The 15,961-nt window shown below is 37.1% G+C and overlaps 1 protein-coding gene across 10 annotated transcripts in view; it reads right to left on the bottom strand.

The window, feature by feature from the left end:
* Positions 1 to 15,961, bottom strand: part of RAPGEF4 (Rap guanine nucleotide exchange factor 4) — a 350,706-nt gene that overhangs the window by 157,309 nt on the left and 177,436 nt on the right. For 5 of the 10 annotated variants that reach the window (XM_069068411.1, XM_069068418.1, XM_069068415.1 and 2 more), the window contains 2 exons: positions 13,130 to 13,202; positions 4,586 to 4,650 (listed from right to left, as the gene is read on the bottom strand). In XM_069068411.1, the coding sequence (XP_068924512.1) occupies positions 4,586 to 4,650; positions 13,130 to 13,202 (138 nt within the window). The remainder of the gene's footprint in view (positions 1 to 4,585; positions 4,651 to 13,129; positions 13,203 to 15,961) is intronic. The other 5 variants (XM_069068412.1, XM_069068413.1, XM_069068420.1 and 2 more) reach the window with 1 other exon arrangement.

Genomic DNA, 15,961 nt, shown 5'->3' with positions numbered 1-15,961 from the left:
ATCAACGCCTTTTCTGCAACTCATAGTGTCAAATTCAGAGAGAAATAGGGGTTGGTAAGTGGATTGGGGAGGCACTAATCCATTATATGTAAAGATCTCTGGAAGCTGCATATTGACTTAGTTTTAAAATGTAATATTTTCTATGTTTTATTATATTTTTATTTATTTTGTTAAGTATTTCCCAATTACATTTCATTCTGCTTCTGGTCACACTCAGGAGTATTGTGGGTCCTGGTATATTTGATACCTCTGATCTAGGACACTGAGACGTTAAATGACTTTCCCAGGGACACAAAGCCAGTGTCAATAAGAGGCAAATCATGTCTTCCTGGCTCTGAGGACAGCTCTCTAGCTACTTACTATACTAGATAGCTAAGTGGCATCCACAGAAAGTTCCCAACCCCATAAACTTTGTATAGAGCATTATCCTTTAATAGGATTTAAAGCTAGATGATACAATACTTAAAATGCTGGACTTGGAGTCAGGAAGGTCTGAGTTCAAATCCTACCTCAGATACTTATGAGATAATATGTGAAATGCTTTGCAAACCTTAAAGTACTATTTAAATGCTAGCTATTATCATGCCTGAAGAATTCCCCCTTTGGTTTCTCTTAAAAGAGAACATCACAGAAGTATTCCTCTGTATGTTGTGATTCTTTGGTTCTAGCTCTTTTTTTTTCTTTTTGGAGGGGGGAGGGCAGGGCAGTACTACAAGGCTAGTAAGTGTGTCACGTGTCTGAGCACGGATTTGAACTCAGTTCCTCCTGATTCCAGGGCTGGTGCTCTAATTCACTGTGCCACCTCGTTGCCCTGCTTCTAGCTCTTCTTGATTATTTTCGCAAGTTATATTATGGTTTCCAGAATCTTGGCATCATCTCTTTCAGCATCCCAAGTGAAAGAAGTATATATCTGCTTCTAGCAAAAAGACAGCTCAAGGAAATACCACAATTTTAACGGGAGGTGAGACTGGGTCAGTAAATTTAATACAGCCAATAAGACAGTAGAAAAAAAAAACGAATGGCTTAATTAATGTCTGCAAAGAGCAATTAAACAAAATCCCCAGTAGGTGTCAAAGAAATGGATGCTTTCTGCAAATAATCTATTCTGAGACTGAAGTGATTTTATAAATCACATTATTTAATTTCACAAACAGGAGAACAAAGGGAAAATAATAGGTTACTGTATGTGGTCAGAGAGGATAAAGGATAAAATCAGCATAATTCAATGTCTCTACAATCAAGTAAACATTTTACTAAATGCAAGCCAGAGGTTCTGACTCTAGTTTCTGTCCTTCTACAACTAAAAGACTACTTATTAATTACTTGCACCTTGTTTAGCACATACAAGCTGATGAAAAGTTTCCTAATAGCAAATTAAGGATATAGATATCTACATTTGTTGGTCATGTGTGTATTTGTCTCTTTGATAAGAAATCTTGCTTAGATTCCATATATAATGTCCCCAGACAAAGATTTAATGATGCTCATTCTGGAAGGAAATCTTCCGTGAAATCCCCTAACCCTGTTTCCACCTAACAAACTCAGAGCTGCATCTTGATTTCAGCTTATTTCAACTCACTTTTTGAAAACTACTAATTATGATTCTGTCACACACAGACACACACACAAACACACACACAACTCCATCTATGACAGATGTCACCTTCTGCTTAAAGATCTGACTTTGTTGTCCTACTGCAAGACTATCTAATCAAAAGGTCACTGAGTGCTCATGACATAGAACTTGCTTTTGAAGTCTCTAACATTTTATACCTCCTGGAGTCCAGAAATCCTCCCTGCTCCTTGCATAGACCTACAAGGGTTATGTATCATATTCAGTGCATCTTAATCTTAATGCCTTCCCTCTCAGGTCACTCCCAATTTGTCTTGTCTATATCTTGTTTGTATACAATTGTTTGCATGTTGTTTCCCCATTAGACTGTGAGCTCCTTGAGAATAGAGGCTGAGGGTTTTTTGTTTGTTTGCTTGTTTGGTGCCTTATTTTTGCATCCCCAGGCTTAGCACAGTGCCTGGTATAAATTAGGTGCTTGGTAAATGCTAGTTGACTGAATTGACTGATTTGGAGTATGCCTTAGTGAGGAAAGGCCGAGTACTCTTATTTACACTTGAATAAGATGACCACTAATATATTACAGGGTTCTATGAGACATCTCCTGTCAGGACTATGGCAAGACCAGAGGTTCCTTGGTGGTTGGTGAGATACTAGATCTAGATGAAATGAAATGGTCCTTATTCTTTAACCTGGTGGCCAGAAATGGAAGAGACATAAATCTGCAAGAAGTAATTCTTTCAAGGCTGTGTTCAGGAAGTGGAAGAATTCAATTCTCCTTCTGCCTACAGAGCTCAATTATAAGAATCTTGCTAAATGACAATATTACAGAATAATATATCTTTGGACAGCTCTGTAAAACACAGAAGGGACACCTAACCCTAATGTCACAGCTTTCTTTACCCACAGTTGGCCACATCCAAATAGATGCCAATGCTGTTGTTCTGACATCTCAGTGTCCGTCAAGGATACTTAATATCTACAGTATATGGAAGAGTATGGAAACCCAGGCAACAAAGCAGAGCATGTATAACATTCTAGATGCAGCTAATATGCCTCCCCAGAGACAAAGGTTGGTACCAGCACTCTTGAGAAGAGGAAGAAATCAATGAACCTATGTATGGCAAATGCTTGAATCCCAAACTCTAGTCGCAGGTTGGACTGGTAGACTGACAAGCCCTAAGAAGATGGATAATATAATACCTGCTTCTATAGTATCTTCCCCTGGACTCTTACTCCCCAAAAAGGTTAAAGATCACAGGGTTAAACCAGATACATTGATAACCCCCTAATTGTCAGATGATACCATATAGTAAAATAGAATAAAAAAAAAAAAACTGTTGGACCTGAGATGTGCTCACTTGGAATAGGATGAGATAGAAAGTCATAATTGCCTCGCAAAACTGTCATACCTGTTATTAGTAATCCATTATTAAAAACATGACACAACAGTATAAGCAACTAAATGTGTTTAGTAACTATTTACATTTAATTAATTTCAATGCATAAAGTCTCAACCATTTTCAGTCCCTCCCTTAAAATTCTTATCAGGATTAATGTTTGTTCATTCATCCTCATTAGCTTTTCTCAAGTGATCAACAATTAAATCTTAATAGTGTGTTTTTATTTTATTCAAAGAACATTTATTTTTTTGTGACAAAGAATCAATGAAAAGGTTTATATAAGAAAAAGGAGACACTAACGATAAAAGGACAGTAACTTGATGGAGAGAAAATTCCTGTTGTATATGTGGAAGAGAAAGTAGAATTTAAAACAGATTCTTAACCGAAAGCTTGTGAACTTATTTTAAAATTATTTTTATAACTATTCCAATATACTTTCTTTCATTTATAATTCTGTGCATCTTGTTTTATGAATTAAAAAACAGTATTCTGGGAAGGGAGTTATAGACTTTATCATATTATCCAAGGGGCACATCACAAAAAGGCAATGAAAGCCCTCTCCCTGAATTAGAAGACACAATGACACTAAGACACAAATGGAAAAAAAAAACACTAAGAAGGAGTGATACAAGCTTTTAAACACATTCCTCAGCAAAAAAGAGACTTGATAAATATTTTAGCCAAATTTTGGGAAAGGGACTCAGAAATTCTCTGAATTTCTTCTGTATGGAAAGAGAAGAACAATTCTACAATATTACTACATAAGAGTAACAAGGGAACACAGGAGAACATCAGTAAAGCTTTTGAGAGACTAATCGCACTGAATAGAACTTCAAATTAATTGCTTTCCTTCTGTTTCAATTGCTAACACTTCTAGGTTGTCATGGAGATTTAGATGTCCATGATGTCCTCTTCAATTAATTTGCCTTTTCAAAGGTTTTAAAAAACAATAACAATTATTTAGTTGTATATAAAGATGCTGCTATTGAATGAGTCATGAGACTGAGACCATGGGCTTAGTACCATCTCTCTAATGGAAGTGATGAGTGTGGACTGAACCATGCACCTTTTACCTGGTAACTCTCAAATGAAACAGAAAAAAAAACAAAACGATTGTCATGTTTGGGGGAGGGGAAGTGAGAAATAGCCGAATGACGTCACTCGTAGGAAGGACAACAGGCAACCATTTGACCTCAAATCTCAGATTTCAAATTGCTCCTACTAAATCAACAACAGTAACAACAACAGACACCAACTGCAACTCACAGCAATCCTCTATGTTCTGTAAAGGGGGAGTGAGTTGTATTACTGCTAACTGTTCCAACCAGGGGTACAAAAACTAAGAAGTTTGGTGATGACATACTGAATCTCTTTTCTTGCAGACAAATTAGCCACATGCACATTTATGACAAGCAAAGTATGCTACCTTCTCATTCACTCCTCAGACCAAGTTTTTCATCTTCTATTTCCTATTTTCCTTTTTTTCTCAATTTCAAAATTTTTCACCAAAGCTGGGAAGATGTAGAGAGCAGAAGATATTACAGCTTTTTTTTTTTAAATGTGAGAAATTTAAGGGGCTCTCTCTGCTGGTAAAGTTATTATTATCTTTTACCTTATTACAATTTTTAGAAGCTGAGCAGAGATTGCTGCTACTCACATTCTCCTTGTCAGGCATCCCTAGGGGAGAAAAAAGAAGAGAACATCAATTAACAGGGAAAGTTGCAAACTCTGAAGTCCTCAATCTCTTGAATGCTCTTACCAAACCAAGGGCCAAATTTGTAGCAGTTAATTAATATTTTAGGTGGGGTGAAACCTTACATGTGGTATTTATAATCTTAAAAAATAAGCAGGAACTTTTCAAAATGCTTTCTTAAAATAAATAATGAATGGGAAATTAGGTAGTACTAAAAATATTGTTACAAAATTGTAAAAGAGGACTTTACTTTCGCATCTTAATATGCCCTAATACTTTCATCACTTTTCCGAGGAGACAAGACTCATTCCAATGTGGCCACACTTGCCAATGTGTCTTATCACCACGCAGCTAAATGGAACTCCTATTTCTCCTCTGCTTCTTCTCACCCTTGGGATGGCTACTCCTGAGTTTACACAATGAGTGAATGACATAATGAAGGAAGCAGTGAAAAAGAGCCATCTTGTGAACAGACAATGACGTGAACAGTTCATAGTAGCCGGGACAGCTACACCGAGAGAGAAACAGACAATCCTTAGGCCCACACAACTCAAGGGGGAAGGATCACCTCACATATGTTGGTGTAGTACAATGTACAATTTTAAAATACAGTGCATGCAAAATAAGTGTAATAGTTAAATTGTTTTACATAAAAAAATGCTGTTTGTAAATGCACATGATGCATATATATCTAGGATAGCCAGTTTGGATGAACATGAGTTGGGTTCAGAGTTGAACAGAAGGGTAGATTGCTTTCAGAAAACTGCAAATTCTTTTACTGATCCCAAAGTTTCCCTGAAAACAAAGGTCCAACTTTTCAATACTAACATTACACTGGTGTTGTTAGATGGATATTAAGACAATAAGATATTGGATAATAGATAACAGATAGATAATAAGATATGGAATGCCACCTCTGAAGAAGTGAAAATGAACATCACACTGAGAATAATGGGGAGGGGAATGATGGGTGTGAGCATCTGTGAGAAGAACAGGAATAAGAGACATCATCATGGACTGCAGGATAAGAGAAGATGGGCTGGTCTCATGACAAGAATGAGAAATGACAAGACAGCCATGGTGTTTCACTGATAATCTGCAAGTGAGGAAGGTCTCCAGCATGCTGAGGGACCCCCTGTGGCAAACTTTTGGTAGGACACCAACAAGAGTTGTTCAGGGTGGGAAGGAGTGAATGGATTGTAATTGCATTTTTGGAAGGAACTCCTGAACCAATAAATTCAGATCAACTTAGTATTGAATACATGTCTATTATAGGCTTTACTCTGTCATTATTACAAGAACTATGATTGTCTTGGGGACTACAAAGGAACAAACTCTAGAAGCTAGAGAGGAACAAGAAATACACTAATTCCCCGCTTGAATCCTTGATCCCAATTATCTGCCAAAGATGGTGCAACTCAAACACTTAAGATAGTTAGGCAGGAGACCTAAGAAGCTACAAAGCAGGAAACACAAGGATGAGGTCGAGTCCCCAGATCTGAATTGTCAGGCAAAGTAATGAACCTCCAATGTGAGCACTCTAACAGCATTCATTCATCCAAAAAAAATGTTAACTTTCACCTAAGCACTAAATGATACTTTAGTAATGATAACATGTATATGATGAAAATAGCTAGCATTATATATGGTTTGCATATACCGCTGTGCATGGTATCTCATCTGAGCCTCAAAACAGTCCTGTGAGGTAGATGCTGTTATTATGTACACTTTACAGATAAGAATACTGAGCTAGAGAGGAGTTAAGTGATTTGGCCAGGGTCACACAGCTAGTGTCTGAGGCAGGGGCAAGATTCAAACTCAGGTCTTCATGAATTCAAATCCAGTGCCCTTACCCACTCTGCCACTAGCTGCCTCCAAAACATATGCAATGCTTTGCAGTCAGTACTTTAATATGCTGTTTTATTGACTATATAGTAACTATGTGTGGGGCACTTTGCTAATAACTGTGGAGGATGTAAAGATGATGAATAAAACACAGTTCTGTTCCAAAAGGGCTTTATGCAAGGGGATTCTACACAACTATCTACTGTAATACAAGGCAGAAGGTGACAAACAAGGTATTGGAACTATTAAACAAAGGGTGGTAGGAATTCTTCAGAGATTGTTCACTTCGAGCAGAGGCAATCACAAAAAGCATTCATGAAAGAGATAGCATGAGAACTGGGCATAAAGGTAGGAGAATATTTTCAGAACAATTATGAGCCTCTAACTAAAGAGAGAGCAGCTAGGTGGCACAGTGGATAGACCTGAGTTCAAATCTGGCCTCAGACACTTACTAACTATGTGACCCTAAGTAACTCACTTAACCTGTTTGCCTCAGTTTCCTCATCTGCAAAATAAGCTGGAGAAGGGAATGGCAAACCACTGCAGTATATTTGCCAAGAAAATTCCGAATGGGGTCATAAAGAGCTAGACATGACTGAAATGACTCAAAAAGCAACAAAAGATTTTCATAACAATTCTGAGCCTCTAACTAAAGAGAAGGGGGTTGGACAATTTGGGGAGAAAACAGCTATTTTTTCCTCTAAGTAATGATATAGTAGAATCACAGGAGCTAAGGGTCAGAGGAAAGAGAGGAGGGCCTTGGTGGCTGCTAATTTCCCAGATAAGAGGTGCCACACCCTCCATTTATTGCCCTGATGACAACATCCTACATAACAGAGAAACCCTAGGACTTCTCAGATGACTCCTAAACACTTCTAGGGATATACATGGGCATGAATGATAATAATGAGAGAAAGAAACCACAAACCACTGCCCACAGGGGGCCCACTGAAAGGAAGGGATGCAGAAGTTAAAGGAAGGAGGGAGGGAACAAATATTCACAAAGCACCTACTGTGTGTCAGGTGTTGTGTTAAGCACTTTCTAAAAATTATCTCATTTGATCCTCACTTCAGCTCTAGGAAGTAGGTGCTATTATCCCTATTTTATAATTGAGAAAACTGAGACAAATGGAGTTAAATGACTTGCCCAAGGTCACACAGCTACTATATGTCTGCACTCTATCCATTACCCTGCCTAATTGCATGTAAAGGCTGCTCAGGGACTTGAGCAATTTTTTAACACAATCATATCCTAGAATGAGATTTGGATTTCAGCATCACAGCAGAAAGTGAAAACTGCCTATGGACATCCACCAAACTAGATAAGAGAGAAGCTACAAAGGAGGAAGAACAGTACTTGAGATATTAATAAGTTTACAAGTCATAAAATCTAAGAAAGGAGCCAATAGTAAAATCAAGAGCTCCCAATCTCTAGGCTAGCAGTTCTCAAACTTTTGGGTCTTAGGAGCCCTTTTACACTCTTAAAATTATTGAAGACTTCCCCCTCAAAGAGTTTTTATGTGAATTGTATCTATATATACACTTATTAAAATTTAAATATTTTAGTATCATTATTAAGATAGTTTTGACCTCATGAACATCCTGAAAATCCCAAAGGAGCTCCCCACCCTGACCACATTTTGAGAACTTCTGGTCTAGGAAAAGGGAAAAGTAACTAAGGTTCTGATGCATAGAGGCAAATTTGACCTCACAGTTATCACTAAGACTTGCTAGGAGAAACTCGAGGCTGGCATAGAGCTCTGGATAGGTATACTTTATTTAAAAGAAAGAAGACCAGAAAAAGGGAGGGCAAGTAAAGAAGCATTATATATTAGGGGCAGCTAGATGGCACAGTGAATAGAGCACCGGCCCTGGAGTCAGGAGAACCTGAGTTCAAATTTTACCTCAGATGCAACACAAAAATTAGCTGTGTGACCTTGGGTAAGTCACTTAACCCCAATTGCCCTCCAAAAAGCAAAAAAAAAAAAAGAAACATAATGTATTAAGATATTAGAGCAGCTAGGAAGCATAATATATTACAGTATTAGAGTACCAACTCTAGCATCAGAAGAACGAGTTCAAATCTGGCAAACCACTTACTAGCAGTGTAACTGGGCAAGTCACTTACCCCTGATTGCCTCCAAAACAAAATTAAAAACAAATCACCCAGGTAATGAAACCCAGGAACCAGAGAAAGGAAGAATAGCAGAAGAGTATTTTGGGTAAAAATCAATAGAAGAAGAAACAGAAGCAGTTTTATTGTTATAGAATACAACAGACTGCCTGAGCAGAAAGAAATAGAGGAGTTCAGGAAATAGACAAAAGACCTGGCATAGAAGACACAATTAGAGATTTCAATTATGTAGACCAGTTTCAATGGTCCAGGGCTGATTTTCTTCCTCTTTGAAAAGTAAAAAAGCTAACAACATTTTTACTTTGTCTGAAAGATAATTTCACCATCCAAAAGGGCGCGGAATCAACAAGGTCCCTATTCTATAGTGGATCTGATTCTCACTAGGAACAAGGAACAAATATTTTTTAAATGCCTACTGTGTGCCAGGCACTGTGCAGCTTTACAAATATTATCTCATTTGATCCTCACAACCACCCTAGCTGGAACACTAGCCAGGAAAGAAATAGCTTCTGGGATAAAAAAAGATGAGAACATTGGAAGGAGGTGGCCACTCCCCCCCCCCCCCCCCCCGAATTTATGATCGAAGAGAGGATAGCTGGGCATACATGGTTGGATACATACTCTAGATATGGGAAAAGCATATTTTGAAGGCTTCAAAGGAAAGAGAGATAGGATCTCTTAGATTAGAATTCTCTAGGGAAAGTCAGCCCAGGAGAGATGGGAATTTCTGAAGAAACAAAGAAAAAAAATTACAGTGGAAATTTTAAAAAGGAGAATTATTTTGAGATTGATTTGTATACACTGAGCTTAGATTTTTAAAATACATGTACAGAAGCTGATCAGGTATCCACAGTAAGGGTGGTGCCAATATGGTGAACCCCAGACTGGGGGCCCACTGGGCTACCCAACGAGGGGTGAACCAGTGCAGGATGGAAAAAGAGCAGGTCAGAACTTTCATACTGATCAACAATATGATGGGGTCCATCAGTGGCAGCTGCACTTCTAGTCTAGGAAAGTTATGAAAATCCAGTCTCAAACAAAATAAAACAAAACAAAAACAAAATATATGGACAGAAGATAGAAGTAAGAACATATAACAAAGAATAAATATAGGACTTGGAGATATTTTTTCAAAAAAGTTTCAGGAGTATTAAACTCAAAATGAGATGAATGAGGCTGGTGAGGAACATTAAGGACGACAAAAGGTTATCATTGACATTATTTATATTGGAGTAGATGAGGTTATGATAACTAATAACAGAGAGAAGGAAGAGCTGCCTAATTCTTTTGTTTCTATTTTTTTTTCTGACAAGAAAGGTCATCTTTGCACTGGAAATGATGTACAAAAATAGCCAACAGGAAGGAGATGCACAAGATAGATAAGTAAAATAATAGTGTGTGACTACCTACTTGCCCTTGGTGAACTTAAATCATCTGACCTAGGTAAACTGTATCTTTGGATATACAAAGAACTGGTGGATATAATTGCTGAGTTTAGGGATATTTGAAAGTTCGAGCAGAATTGGAAAGGTACCATGGGACAGGAGAGAGGCAAACATTCTGATTTTCAAAAAGCGTTAGATAACAGAATCTGAAGACTATAGACTGGTGAGCTGGATTTTAACTCCTAGGAAAATGCTGAAGTGAATCAATAAAGAGATGGGATAAAGAATACGGTAGCCTCTACTACCTGATAAACACATAAGCCCAAAAAAACAAAGTAATCCTGTCAGAGTAAAACCAGCAGGAGCTGCCAAAAGCCCTTTTCCCAAAGTAGTGAGCTTGAATATCTCCCAGTCTCCCCTCAAACCAACTAGCATGACTCAGCACTATTGTCTAGGTCTAGGCTCCTCACTCCCTTCCCCCAATGCCTGATCCTGATAGACTCAATTAAGAACCCTATAAAGACCCTTCAGATATAATTGGTTTAGGGGAGGGTGCCCCATTCCCTCTGGAACCCCGTCAAGGTATTAAATTATGTCCAGGGGCCCGATGGACCTGTTACCATCATTGTCTTTGACTGTATTTTATTTTGTGAGAATTTCCTCCTAATACAGCTATCTTGTCTTGCTGTCTTGTCATATTTTCATGTACTGAGCATCGCATTCAGAACTTCCTTAAATCTGTGTTAGAATGAGTGGCTAGTAAATATGTAGAAAAAGAAGTAGTTATTATGAAGAGCCATCATGGTATCATCAAGAATGTGTCAAACCATATTGACCTTATTTCCTTTTTTGATGGGGCTAAAAAACTAGAAAATTGAGGAAATGCTTTAGATACTCTTGATGTAGCATTTGGTCAAATATCTAATATTACTCATACTTGGGATAGTTGGGTCTAGCCATGTGATTTCCTTGATATAGGGAGAAATGTGAACTAGATAATATAATTAAATGGATTTGGAACTGGTTGAATGGTCAAACTCAGAGTAATCATCAATGGCTCAATGTCTACTTGGAATGATATATGTCTCCAGTAGAATACCTCAGGAACCTCTGCTTGGCCCTGTGCTGTTTGAAAATGTTATCAATGGTTTACTAAAGGCCTAGATGGAATGTTCATCATGTCTTAAGATGACATAAAGCTGGGAGGAATATTTAACACAATGGATGAGTCAAAACTGCAAAAGATTTTAGGAGGCTAGAATATTAGTCTGAATGTAATGAAATGAAATCCAATAGAGATAAATGTAAAGTCTTACAGTTGGTTTAAAAGATGACTTCATAGATACAGTTTTAGGGAGTGAGCTTCCTTCCAGTCCAATAACAAGAATAGAAACCACTGTAAGTTGTTCAGGCATGTCTGGATGGTCCCGAAGAAGAGATGGAGGGTTTGAACTATTACTCTTTAGAAAACTTTAGAGGTAAAAAGGGAAAAAGAGATAGGAAAGTAATTCCATGAGTTAAAGGAGGATTTTTTTTTAAAGAGCAGGTCTTAGGATATTTTTATAAGTTGAAGAGAATAATCAGTGAAGAGGAAAAGCTTGAAGATATGAGGAGGAATACTTCCCTAGAGAAAAGAACAAAAGAAAAGGGTATGGATGAAAATGGAGAGAATGTATGAGGTGCAATGAAGGACAGCTGGGAGAGTCACTTTAGATGGCCTTCATCTGCTTAGTAGATTAAAGTAGAAAGTAAGATCACTAGCTAAGATTAAGAGAAGCAGAGGTGGATTTGGGGACATGAACATGTTAAAGGTTTGAAACAACTAAAGTAAAGCTCTAAGGTTTGTGAGGTAACAAGAAGGGGTTATGTATTCCTTTGTACTTAGGTGTTGAGATGATAAAACATTAAAGAGTGTGTGCTATCTCATGTATGTGTAAAATATGGTACCAAAGAGACAGGAATGCTCCATTTTCTTAGAATTTATGAAAAAACTTCCAGTAACTCTAAAGAGAAACAAAAGTTCCTGACATACATCGATGGATAATTAGACTTCAATTACTCTAATATTTCATCAAGTCGGTAAAGCAGGCATTACCCACTAAAACAGATGTTGGCACAGAAGAGCACACTTCTTTTAATGTTTAGGTAAAGATTGATCTTTTGCTGAAGGTGTGGGATTTGCAGAGACCTTGATTTTATTCCAGTAAATAATGAATCATTATGCTATTTGAATCATTATACTCTGCTTGGTCAATATAATACAAAATGCATAATAAGCAGAAGTTGGTCTTGCAGCCCCAGCAGCTCTCAGCTCCAAGGCATTAGAAACTTTGTAAGACAAAGATGGCCCCAATGCTGTTTTTAATGGAAGCACAGCAATGACATAGAGTTTTACTGCAAAATAAAAAGGTATTTTGTATTTGTAGCTATTGTATGTCTTTACAGGGTAGCTAATGGTGCAGAAGAGAGAGCACTGGCTTTGGACTAGTGGCCAGAAGACCTGAATTTGAATCCTGCCTCAGTCACTCAATAGATATGTGGCTCTGGGCTCTCTGCTTCAATCTTCTCACTTGTAAAATAAAGATAATAACAGCACTTCACAGGGTTGTTGGGAGGTTCAAATTAGGTAATGTATTAAAGTGCTTTGCACTATATAAATGTTAACTTTTTGTTGTTGTTCAGTCATTTTAGTCATGTCTGACTCTTTGTGACCCCCTTTGGGGTTTTCTTGGCAAAGATACTCAAATGGTTTGCCATTTCCTTCTTTAGCTCTTTTTACAGATGAAAAAACTGAGAAAACAGGTTAAGTGACAAGGGTCATACAGCAAGTCTAAGGCCAGGTTTGAACTCAGGAAAATTAGTCTTCCTGACTTCAGGATTGTCATTCTATGCACTGCACCACCTAAATACCCAAATGCTAGCTATATACAGTTAATAGAGACATATTCTACATAAGCCAAGGCCAAAAACATACTCTAATTTTTAAAATCAGTTGAAAGTACACACAGCTCTGCACCCATCACACTGACAAACCATCACAATGACTACACATATGTATTTAAAATTTTTAGACAAAACATTTTCAAATTCTTTACTTACTATCATTGTTAGCGCCGGTTTCCATAACACCATAAGGAGGAGCCAAAAGTCCTGCCATATATTGCCGATATTTCTGAAAGAGAATATGATAAACTAAATACATTGACATTTATTCATTTTAACAGTCACAGACTTATACTTTTAAAGATATCAGCTTTGGACCTCATAAAGCATCTGAGGTATGTATTTATCAACCCATAAATTAGCTCTGTGATGAAATAAAATATGTCTGTCTTTCACAAGGTTCCCAGGATAGGATTGTGGGTATACTCTCTCCTAGGAGAGTTATATCACAGGATGTCATTTACATATTTCTCTCTGATTGATTGAACATATCCTTCTTACCCCTCCTACACAGGATCAATTATTAGTAATGTGAAGAGTTAATAATTGCAACACTTGAATTTTTAAATAGCTCTACATACAAAAAAAAAATGTGCTTCTTTCTTAATAAGTGAATCTCACTAAATTAGCTTCCTTCAAAAGACAGAGATGCCTTTCTCTAGAAAGGATGTTTCCAAAGAAGATGATTTCATGCTATTAACCTATTTCAATGCGCAATCTACACCTGCACTTTATATGACCGCTGAGAAACTTTTAGTGAGCTTACACGGAAAATATCATGACTTAACTAAGAAGTCTCTGGTTGGAACTGACCTAGTATTATCTTTCTTGTGTCCTCTGGTAAAGACACAATTAGCAATGTGTGCTCTGTACACATAGTATTGAGTGTCTGGGGGAGATACAAAGACAAAAAAATACATGGTTCCTATCCTGATGGAGTTTGCAATATAGCATTTTTTTCACTAACAACATTATTAACCATCTTAATCACAGAATTTTGACCTGTAAGGGACCTTAACAGCCAGTCACTCAGCAATCTACTTATTTTACAATTGAGGAAATGCCTTTATTCACCAGACTTGGTTCCAAATGACTTTGAGATATTCTCAAAGGGCAAATCAACCAACCAAGCATGAAGATTTGAGGTATTTGAATGAACATGCTCCAAGTTTTTAAGGCATTCCAAAAATTCTGAGGAATTCCAAAATATTCTGAGCTATGAAAGCATACTTGTATAATGAGATGATGACTTCGAAAAGAGCAACACTTCATTAAATGTGTTTTGGTATGTTTGTTGAAACTCTGTATCTCAGTACCTTACAGACACACCTCATTATATAGGTAAATTACTTTCCTTGGCTAAGCCTAGTTGAAATATCTCTGAAATCCTTTTCAATTTTAAATTCTGTGACCACGGATAGAGTTCCTGAATTCGATAAATATTTCTTGAACACTATCATTAAAAAATGGTGCTGACTACTGAGGGGTACACAAAGATAGAGGAAACATGGAAGTCCCAAATTTAGTAGGATACCAAAAAGAAATCCTGCTGAAAATGTGAACTATTATTTCACAAATGGTCATAATGAAAGAAAGGAATAAAATGTAGTTCAGGTATAAGAAACTTGGGTTTCTATTCTATAGGAAATGGAAAGCCTTTGAAAATTTTGCATGAGATTGGAATGATTCAAACATTACTTTAGAAAGATTAGCCTAATGGTGGTGTGGAGTATGGTTTAAGAAGGGGATTACAGGAGGCAGCGTTAAGAAGCTGCTAAGAGAGTCCAGTCCTCTACATTAAAGCTGAATCAATGAAAATAGAAAGAGAAGATGATGAAAAGTACAAAAGAATAAGTGGCAAAACTTGGTGACCATAAGATTTCAAGCCTGGGTGACTCAGAAAATAAGTCTGAAGATGCTGCTGTGAAATACTCCGGCACTCTTTGCATAGATGATACCACTTATTTTAATTTACAGATCTGGGCAAAATTAATTCCAAAATGAGCATAAAGCAACCTGAAGCATCCAACTCAAGTGGGGGGACATTTCATAACAGAACTGAAAATTAATATTAGACTGCCTCTCAGGTAATAAATACAGTCCTCCCCTTTCATGATGAAAGCTAAGCTTTTATTTATTGTGCAATGTCATGTATATTTATGTGTTTATATTTATGAATACACATAAATATTAAACAGCATCAAAAGAATCAACACTTCATAGTGCTTGTGGGCTACATAAACTGTCAGCAGAAAGGCTTCATCTGCTCTGATGGGCAGCTGGTAACACTAAGGATTCTGGCAAACATCTGGCCCATTTGGTAGCTCTGAATGATTTCTGTAATGTAACATTGATGTTTTCTCAAAAGACACAATCTTCTTCCTCATGTCAGTCAAAACTTTCCTGGTTCATTTATTTTTCTTCTGGGGCAAAGACATTTACACCTGTATGCAAACCAAGTCAACCAAGCCAAACATCTTTTTCTTCATTTTTCTTTTTGTGAGTTCATTAATCATTCATATTACCCAAAAGACCAGGCTAGCATCCAAGATTCCTGAAAACTGCCCCTTGAAAATGGCCAGATTTCATTTTATTGTCTATTTCTTTATTATATCACTTTTTCACTTTCTTTCTCATTCAACAGGAGTGGTTGAGCACTCTTATGTTAGAATACTAACCAGATGCTATTAAATAAAAGAATTCCAGGAAAGCACCTGGAACTAATTGTTCATAGCCTGAGGTTCCATAGTTTCCTGACACTCCCTGAAAGTCATCTTCTTTGCCTTTGCTTCTCAATGGGACGATCTCACTGTGCAAGAAAGTATTGTTTGAGTTGAAGTTAACCTTCCTGGTCTCAAAATATTCTCTCAATGGAAGTTTTAAAAGCTTCCCATTTTAACAAAGAATGGAAAAGACAGTCCAGTTTGTGTAAACAAACATGACCTCATATTAAAATTAATCCATGTGTTAATCTCATGGTTAAACAGG

This window comes from Petaurus breviceps, unplaced genomic scaffold (genome assembly GCF_028583685.1).
Source record: "Petaurus breviceps papuanus isolate PSGF00001 unplaced genomic scaffold, PetGlider_PUasm1.0 90763, whole genome shotgun sequence".
In the NCBI taxonomy this organism is placed as follows: Eukaryota; Metazoa; Chordata; class Mammalia; order Diprotodontia; family Petauridae; genus Petaurus; species Petaurus breviceps.
This window is presented reverse-complemented; position numbering and strand designations above follow the sequence as displayed.